This window comes from Medicago truncatula, chromosome 8 (genome assembly GCF_003473485.1).
Source record: "Medicago truncatula cultivar Jemalong A17 chromosome 8, MtrunA17r5.0-ANR, whole genome shotgun sequence".
NCBI classification, from domain to species: Eukaryota; Viridiplantae; Streptophyta; class Magnoliopsida; order Fabales; family Fabaceae; genus Medicago; species Medicago truncatula.
In genome coordinates this window covers 48,682,801-48,692,383 of record NC_053049.1, presented here as the reverse complement: position 1 = coordinate 48,692,383, position 9,583 = coordinate 48,682,801, and the positions used below count along the sequence as shown (strand labels likewise).

Here is a 9,583-nt window from a genome sequence, read left to right as displayed (position 1 = left end):
TCTCTAATTTATAATAATGGACCTAGAGTTTATGAGAGGTTGGATAGAGATTTGAGTTATGATCTTTGGAGAATTGATTTCCCTAATGGTTTAGTCAAAACTCTTCTGCAGGTGGCCTTTTATGATCACCATGGCATGCAGGGTTTGGTTGTTGACAGTCCTTTTCAGTTTGAGAGCATATGGCAAACTCATGACTATTTTAAAATGGATTTGATCAGATGGTGGAATCATGGTCATGATTTGATTGAGAAGTTGAGCAAGGTAGAGGTTGAATTGAAGATGTGGAGGACAATTAACTTTGGTAGTGTAATAAAGAAGAAGGAATTGTTGGCTTGTTTAGGAGACAATAAAAAAAAGCGTCAACCTCATGACATGAGTCTCGTTATCTTTCTCGACTTGAACATTCTTTGCATAAGGAATTAACTGAAGTGTTGTATTAGGAGGAATGATGTGGCATCAGAGGTCTCGGGCTAACTGGTTGTATATGATGGGGATAGAAATACTAATCCTATCATGTTAAACTGCTAACAGAAAGAGGAGAAAAAAGACCAGCTCGTTGAGAAATAGTAATGGGAGATTATATTGAAGATGATACGGAGCTAAAGGATACGGTGACTAACTTCTATAAAGATAGTTTACTGAGAGTAGAGATGATGATAATGTTGTGTTTGAAGGAAATAGGTTTCGAAAACCAAGTCCCTTTGATTGGTAGAGCTCCGCGCTAGAGTGACTACGGTAATTTGATTGATAAAGTAAAGTCGAAACTTTCGGGTTAGAAGGCTAAGAGTTTCCTTGGCCCCGGTAGAAGCCTTCATACAATGAGTAGTGCTTGCTTAATGAAGATGGGTTAGGAGATGAACGAGGGTAAGGTTATCTTGTGGTGCAGTGTTTTGAAGGGAAAATATAGCCGAGGGATACTTGAGGAGAGGCATTGTTGCTAAACCCTCAGATTATTTATTTGCAAAGTAATGGTTAGCACTTGGACTAGTATTAGTCATTCTGAGTCGGTGATGTGCGATCAGTTAATGTTTGGAGAAAACAAATCACAAATGACAGGTGGCAACATTATTTTAGCTGATTGCATGGTGCAAGTTCACGATGACATGAGAAAATGGATAGTCTCTGATTTGGTCGATATGGAGATGGCAATTGGAAGGTGAATATTTTGATGGTGTAGATGTGAGAATGTGGTGTAGCCAGGGAAATAGACTTGGGAATTTTTCAGAGTCAAGTGCGTATAACATGCATGCTACGAGGGTATCATGACCATTTTCCAAGTTCAGTGTGGAGGAGAATGTGGAATATGGATGTTCTGGAATGAAAACAAATGCTTTATTTGGCATCAGTTATTAGCTAGGTTTGTTTGGAATCACTTGGTTCCTATGCAAGTTTAGAGTGGATTGCTAATAATTTGAATGTTGATGTGTTTTTAAACATTGGCTTTGCAAGTTGTTAGATCACCAAGCTTTAGGGTTTGCAAATGGACTCTCTAATTGTGGTGTGGTGAGGAGTCTTAATGGGAAGGATGTTCGAAGTATTGGTGGCAGGAGCTTGATCAGAAAGATTCGTCATTTGATTTGTGAAAAGAGTAATGAGTACATACACCTCAACTTTTCAAACATCCATTAAACATGTGTATCACATCTATCCGATTATCCTTTCAACTTATTTTCATATCAAGGTGTATAATAGATTTAGGTGTCTATTTTTCTTGCGAAGATTGAATGTTAGACTAACAAAGTACTTTGATGCATTGGTCACTATTGACTTCACTTTGATGATATATCTTTTTTTTGGACAAACTTTCTACTCTTCAGATTATTTTTGTATAGTTATTTTTAGGCTTAAGCATCTTCTTATTGAAAGAAATAAAATTCAATGAAAAAAAAGTATTTTTGATTATATTTAAATTTGTTTAAAGATTAAATGAAGAAGTGAATTCTTACATAGAACAACAAGCAATGATAAACCCTTCATTAAGGTCAAGATCATTTTTTTTTAATAGGTAACTCCAATAAAAAAAGATAAACATAGAACAAAGAAAAATTTAGTATAATTCATTTTTTAAATTATTTTCAAACATGAGTTCACTTGTTAATAATTTTTTTATTGGTAAAAATAATAGAGAGAAAAAAATGAAGTAAAAGAATGAGAACATAATGTTAATATGATAAAGAGTTGTCCAAAAGTTATTATAAAATGGTTAAATTCTTTTTTCAAATAATTGTTCAAATATCACTACTCAAATATAAAGAGTATGTTTGGATCCATGGAAATATAAGGGAAAGAAAGTGAGTAGATACAGTAGTTTTCCACCCTTTGGCAGGACAAAGAAAGGATAGGGAATGAAAGTTTTGAGGTGGGATCCACGCTCAAAAACTTTTCGCAAGCCCAAGGATGGAAACAAGAAAAATGCACCAACTTCATGAAAAATGTCCAAAATAGCCTTGATGTACCATATTATTTGCATTGTGCCATTATTTTAGGCATTAACGTGGTGCTTGTGCATAGTACATGCTAGGTAAGTTATGATTTTGACACGTACTCTACAAATTTATTCTCATACCGTAAAAATATAATTAAATTGTTTTTTTGGAGAGAATTGTTATATCTAAATTAAAATATATTTAAATGTGTAGATAGAATATTTAATTTAAAATGATATATGTAGCCAAAACTTTTTAAGGATGTAATTGTCCTTTTACAAATATACACATCACTCTTTCCTTTCACTTTCTATTTACTTTCTCTTATACCAAACAACTAAAAAGATTTTCTCACTTTCTACTATCATTCTTTCCTTATATTTTCATTCCTTTCACTTTCTTTCGTTAAACCTTCTTCTCCAAACCAAATATACCCAAAGGGTTTGATTTTGTAACTTAAAAGAGATGAAATTCAACTCAATAGTAATTTTCTTTTTTTAATCTTTTTAAACCGAATATATTTTACTAGATGTGTGTGAGACTATATTAATTGAGCATCTTCAATTATAAAGACAAATTATTCATCTTCTAAACTTGAAAGAATAAAGTAAGGAATTTGTCTTTTTTGTACAAGAAATAAAGAAATCTCTATAACAAATATTATTGAATAGTATTTTCGACAGAAAAGTATTATTTTAATTAAAAACGATTTGCCACCAAAAAAATACTAAAAAATGAATGCATTCCCATGATCTTTCCTTCCTTTCACACAAGAATGAGAATAAATAAATGGGAAAAAATCACAATCAAGAAGAAAGAATAGAAAAGATATCTTATAAAATACGTGAGAGTGTGAAATTGATTGATATCATGGACACACAGTTGTTGACTTTCTGGAACTTCTTATCGTTCTTTCTTCTTCTTATAGCTTTATACTTCTTCCGCAGAAACTCATCTTCCAAAATGGCAGAAAATTCATCCAAATCCATCTACGATTTCACTGTCAAGGTTCCATTTTTTCATACCCAGTTCTGTTTATTTATTTATTTATTTATTTTTTATGTTTTTTCAATCTAATTATTTTTTAAAAAATTTGTTTTTTGATCATGCCCAATTTTTTTTTGCACTCAAATCTGTTGATGGGTCAATGGAAAAATTTCAAATTGATTGATTTTACTTTTCTGATTTAATTTTGTTTGTGATATGTACTACAATTACAGGATATCAGTGGAAATGATGTGAGTCTGAGTCAATACAGAGGGAAGGTTCTGCTGGTTGTCAATGTTGCCTCCCAATGGTAACTTAATTATATTCATTTTTTGGTTATTGTTTATAGCTACTGTATAGAAATTTACCTGATCTACATATTTTAATTTATTTATTTTAAATACATATAGTGTGTTGTGCTCATTTCAATCTTTTTTGGTCTGTTAATCACTGTCCAGTCCTTTATGATTTAATTCATATACACCATTTGTTCATATATATATTTTTTCACCATCAATCAATTATGATCTGTCCTTCAATAGGCCAGGCCGGCCTACAGGGGCCTATGGCCTAGCCTATTAAGGCCTGGCCTATTTAAGTTGAAAAGTCGCACATATAATTGATTGTGATTTTTTGGCAGTTTAAAACTTTTTACGTTGAGTGTATCCAAATTAAGCTTTGTGCTTTATATTACTCTTGCTTTGTGCAAAAACAAAGATAGAATTGCGAAGTATAGCTGGCACCTATGGATTATGTTGTGTGATTTGCAGTGAAACAAGTTTATCTATTTTAGTGTTTGATGTTTGAGAAATGTCATGGAGTTATTCTGTATAATATGATACTAGAATTTCATTATCACCAAACAAGAATACTTGCACAGTTTTTATTCATTAATCTTTCTCCATTAGTAGGTGATCTGTTATTTTGTTCAGATTCTAAATAAAAGAACACAGATTTTCATTCTGAAGTTAATGGTAATGTAGTACAAGAAACTTGATGTGAGATTTAAATCAATGGTGGTTACATCCTCTTGACTGTTTGGGTGCATAGAGGTTTGTTGTTTTTTGTTCTGTTTTTGTTGATTGGTTTGGAGGTGCGCGTATTTTATGCTGTTTTGTTTTTGGTGGCACGTGTTTTTTGCGTTGTTTTGTTCTTGGCCCCTTCGTGGGTAATTGTTTTGTATTTTTGTTTTGTTTTTGGCACACCTTCGGCTTAGAAAAAGTTATTAATGAAATTTTGTGGCTTCTTCAAAAAACAATTGGGGGTGAGATTGGACTATCATATGCGGGTTTAATGTGAATTAATCTGACACTGTAATGCCTTAGGATCTAAGCCAAAGCAACAACTTCTTTGTTGGATGATGCTAGACAAACTTTCAGTTTCTTATTAATAGAAACTACAGCTAAAGATAGCTCAATCTATTATTACATTAAAAATGTCAAATTTTGTGTGCATGTTTCCCTGACCATGATTTCATGCACAATTATAGGAAATTATTCTTCTCCATTTTATTCTGTCTATAACTATTAACTATAACTATAATTGTAATATTCTAATTCATTGTTGCAGCGGTTTGACACAAACAAATTACAAAGAGTTGAATGTTCTGTACCAGAAGTACAAGGATCAAGGTCCGTGACTTTAACCAAGGACAAAAACAAAAAAATACATGTCAACTATAATTTATGAGTGTTAATTGTGTAATACTGATACTTGTGATTGTGAATTGTCTCTAGACTTTGAAATCTTGGCATTTCCATGCAACCAATTTCGTGGACAGGAGCCAGGATCTAGTGAAGAAATTCAAAATGTTGTTTGCACAAGGTTCAAAGCTGAATTCCCAGTCTTTGATAAGGTGATTACCGTGATTTATTGTAAATTCTTTGTAACTTATTTGACATTTGACACACTATGCATGGTTATTGTAAATTCTTTGTAACTTATTTGACATTTGACACACTATGCATGGAGATGGTCTTGTTTGGACTCTCGATGTACTTGGCAATTTCCCTAGCCAAATTTTATATGCTCTTTTTTTTTGCAATGAATTCTGCAAGGATACAACACAATATTAATATATATGCCAGTTTATATGAAAATCATTTTAATATATCAAATTATTATAGGTTGAAGTCAATGGGAAGAATGCAGAACCACTTTACAAGTTTTTGAAGGATCAGAAAGGAGGAATATTTGGAGATGGTATCAAGTGGAACTTCACAAAGTTCTTAGTAAACAAAGAAGGGAAGGTTGTGGATAGATATGCTCCTACCACCGCTCCTCTGAAAATCGAGGTTAGAAACATTTTAGTGCTTATATTTTAGGCCAGGTTTCTATGTACGTTGTGCTGCGATTACATGTCACTGAGTTATATGTTTCTTCTTGCAGAAGGACATCGAGAAGCTTTTACGGTCTTCTTAAGTACTATACTCATATATTGCAAAGGTTAGTTTTGCAGTCATTTATTTTTCATCTTTTCCTTTTCTTCTTGATTTTCAGTCTTGCATATGAAAATGCACATTTTATTCATTTGGTAAATGTCTGGAGTTTTAATATTTTCCTTCTTTTCAATGAAATACACAATGATCAAATAAACCCTTACCACAGCTAAATATTTTGACTATAGAAATTCATTACTTTGATTGATGCAATTCACAGTATATCTCAAATTGTGTTAGAAATTATCATGTGGACCAAAATACTGTCATAGCGAATGTGTTGGGATAATCACTATTATCGAATATAATGTATATTTTAGGAAAAAAGTTCTTAATGTTGACATGACGTATAAAGTACTTTGTATGTTGAGCCAATACACTGCACAATTGAGTCCCCACTCCCCATCAAGCAAGCAAATAATGTTTCGAATTTTAGTTTCTTACCGCGCTATTCTATTTCTTCATCATAGTTTCATTTAGATAGCGATGGTAGCTCTTAATCCACCATTTATTTGGAAGCCCTTTCTCATTTTATGCATTCCTAACTTCTTCCTTTTTTTTTTTTTACAGGACATGGAGAATCTATTCAACGCTTTCATAGGACAGGGAGCTTAACTAAGCTTGTGCTATTTATCCCTAGTTAATTTATGGCCTGGAAAATTCTTAATATGTTGTGTACTTGGGTTATCATGCAATAAGCACAATTTGGTGTTCTCACTTTCTTAGCAAAATAATACTCTAAAATGATGTATCAGGATGCACGTTATTTTATTTTACATGGTTCATACTCCGAGTTTAATTTGTGTTACATAACTACACCTTTCCCTCTGAGTAATGACTTTGTTTTTATGACAAATTATGAAGAGTGTGATGACTTCTTCGGTAATGAAAAACCATAAATTGCCAAAAGGAAGGGTAAAATTTGCCTTTGCCTAAGGGAAAGGTTAATCATACTGATTGCAATCCACCTACCACAAAACATACGGTAATGAAAAACCATACAACATTTTGTTCATGGTGGGATACGATTTGCTTTTTATCACGCTTTTCTCTTTCTCTTGCAATACATGAGAATATAAAAATTTCTGTATTTTTATAAGGTGTGGGGAATACGGTGTTGGATTTTTTATTTTCGAGTAATATCAGTCTTACGTAAATCCAAGGGTCGCAATGGAGCCTTTGCTATAATTGAAGGAGTACCATCTTCACATCCTTCAAAGCCATTTTTTTTAAGTTACATAATGGCTAGAGCTCATATAATTTAAGTGTGGAGAAGTGGAGTGTTCGGGGTTTGAACTCCGACCCCTGCATATAACATGCATTATACCTACCAACTGAGCTAAACTCACGCGGATCAAAACCATTGTTATCATAAGTGAGAACAAATGTTTGGTTTATAACTTGATATATATTCGACGTATGGTTGGTTTGTGATTTTTTTGTCATTGTTTAGACTATAGACATAAAGTTGACTTTATATTGGACTAAGATATACCCGACTGAGTACGCTGTCGTGGAAAATTTCGAAAAGAGAATTTTCGCCTTGCCGGTAAAATGGACTCATGATGATGAAAAAGATTTTTTTTTTTCTGGGTTGGTGTGTTGTTGATGATGAAGATCATGAAGAGGAAGATGGAGGGAGAAGGAAGAAGATGAATAATATAAACCCTAACATTTTTTTGAATTTATTTAACGGAAGGGACCAAAACAGGTAACGGAGATAAAGATAAAATACTCAAACAATCTTTTTTTTAGTTAAGGGACCAAAACGATACCAAATAAATACTTAAGGGACCAAAAACGCATTTAAGCCTTTTTTTTAACAATATAGAGCTTAGCATAGAAGCTCAAACTCCATCTCTAATGTATAATCATTACAACCAACAAAATAAAACTACATTAAACGCCTAATTACATGCTTAAAAAAAAAGTAAACATCCTATTTTACTTGTACTTGACCCAGCCACATCATAGTAATTACATATTAACGTATTGAAATTGTTTCATTGATTGTCAAAACGGTAGAATTCATAATTTATGTTGCTACTGTAATACATCCTTTAGTTAGTAGTCCTTTGTCACATACTTGCATTGTTTGTTGCCTGTTTCTGTTGGAGGGGGATGCTGCTGTTTGTTTGTTGCTGTTTTGTGGGAGTTTTTTTGATAATTTATGGGTATGCAGCAGCTCCTGTTCGCAGCTTCTATGTGGCTGGGCAGTAGGCCTGCTTTGTGTACAGTGTTGTCTTGTTGGGTGGGGTGTTTACGCCTGTTGCAAACTTATATACACAGCAAACCTTTGTAGACCTTGTTGTACAACCTGCAACATTGAAAATAACAATACCAAATAATAAATCTCAAGAAAAGGGAAACAACTTGAACCAAAGGAAAAATAGTAAGGTATATGAGGTTGCAATTAGTAAAACACTTCGAAAATAGTCCAGCCCTGTAACACCACCAACCAACCCCAATATTGAACTAAAATTCTGTTACCCCATTAAACAGATGCAGAATACTCAGCAGCCGAATAGAAACAAAACAAATTCGCTACCGCACCAAACAATTATTTGGGTCCCTTGACCACTCATAGAAGATAGATTACTTGTGGTTGAAATATGAAACACAGAACATATAGTGATGTTAGATGCAGTTCTTAAACATCTAGGGCGATTTAAGATGCATTAATTTTTTTTGGAGAAGTAGTATCATCTATGGCTTACAGATCCAAATGCCTAATTGGAAAATTCTTCATGTAATATGCTATTGCTAAACCAGTGAGCTATAAACAACATCAGGACCCTATAAAACACAAATCAAACGCATACGCCTGCCTCATGATTACAGAAAGAAAACAAAAGAAAAAGGCTAGGCACAAAACAAAAGAGATGCAGCCCCTAAAACACCAACATCACAACGGTTCCGAGTGACAAAACCAAAAACCTGCTACCTAAAATAGCAGCAGCCTCACGCAGCCAACACAGAGGCACTACACAGCCTGCTGCCCCTCGAGAGAACACCACAAAAAACAGAAACACCTCGACAAAGTCCACCAAAACTATCACTATTTTATCATAACTTGTTGTGCAAAATATTAACTTAGTAAATATGAAGGGATGATTCAAGTTCTGCCACATATAAGTATTTAGTAAACCATCCATTGATATTATTTAGTAAACTACAAACATGAATATAACTAAAAACAAAAACAATTATCAGCAACGAAGGAAATTTCACAGGTTTGGAAAACCTCCCACCATCACTTGGGGGCCCTCTCTCCGCTTCTTTTTTGCCTCGCAGAGGAAGTGTTAAGTCGCACTCTTGAGATGGAACGAGTTTCTAATTCTTTGCAGCCAATGTTCTATTGTAGAGGTATCTCACTTCCAACTTATATCATTTATGCAGATGATGTTTTTATTTGTTGTGTTGGTTCGAGGAAGAATATTCGATGTCTGCTTCGGATTTTCAATGACTATTCAGACACATCCGAGCAACTAGTAAACTTTGATAAAAGCAAATTGTTTGCTGGAGCAATGACAGGGACTCGTAGAAACATGCTTGCTCAATTGTTTGGTTTTTCGGTTGGCACAATTCCTTTCCAATATTTAGGCTGCCCCATCTTCCAAGGTAAGCCTAAATGTATTCATTTTCAGCATATTGTTGATCTTATTAAGGTGAAACTTGCTACTTGGAAAGGAGTCTTATTATCCATCATGGGTCGCGTCCAATTAGTAAAAT

At 33.6% G+C, this 9,583-nt stretch overlaps 1 protein-coding gene across 1 annotated transcript; it reads left to right on the top strand.

Annotated features, from left to right (window-relative positions):
* Positions 1 to 3,217: 3,217 nt before the first annotated feature.
* Positions 3,218 to 6,664, top strand: LOC11415756 (probable phospholipid hydroperoxide glutathione peroxidase). The gene is made up of 7 exons (XM_003630921.3): positions 3,218 to 3,434; positions 3,647 to 3,723; positions 4,983 to 5,044; positions 5,150 to 5,268; positions 5,540 to 5,707; positions 5,802 to 5,858; positions 6,422 to 6,664. Exons 1-6 carry the CDS (start codon positions 3,297 to 3,299, stop codon positions 5,832 to 5,834), a joined length of 597 nt encoding a protein of 198 aa, XP_003630969.3. The 5' UTR covers positions 3,218 to 3,296; the 3' UTR covers positions 5,835 to 5,858; positions 6,422 to 6,664.
* The last annotated feature ends 2,919 nt before the right edge of the window (positions 6,665 to 9,583 follow it).

Coding starts and splice junctions, on each gene's coding strand:
- LOC11415756 (XM_003630921.3), top strand. CDS start 3,297: ATGGACACACAGTTGTTGACTTTCTGGAACTTCTTATCGTTCTTTCTT. Junction 3,724..4,982: donor GTCAATGTTGCCTCCCAATG/GTAACTTAATTA, acceptor TCATTGTTGCAG/CGGTTTGACACAAACAAATT. Junction 5,708..5,801: donor CCGCTCCTCTGAAAATCGAG/GTTAGAAACATT, acceptor TTCTTCTTGCAG/AAGGACATCGAGAAGCTTTT.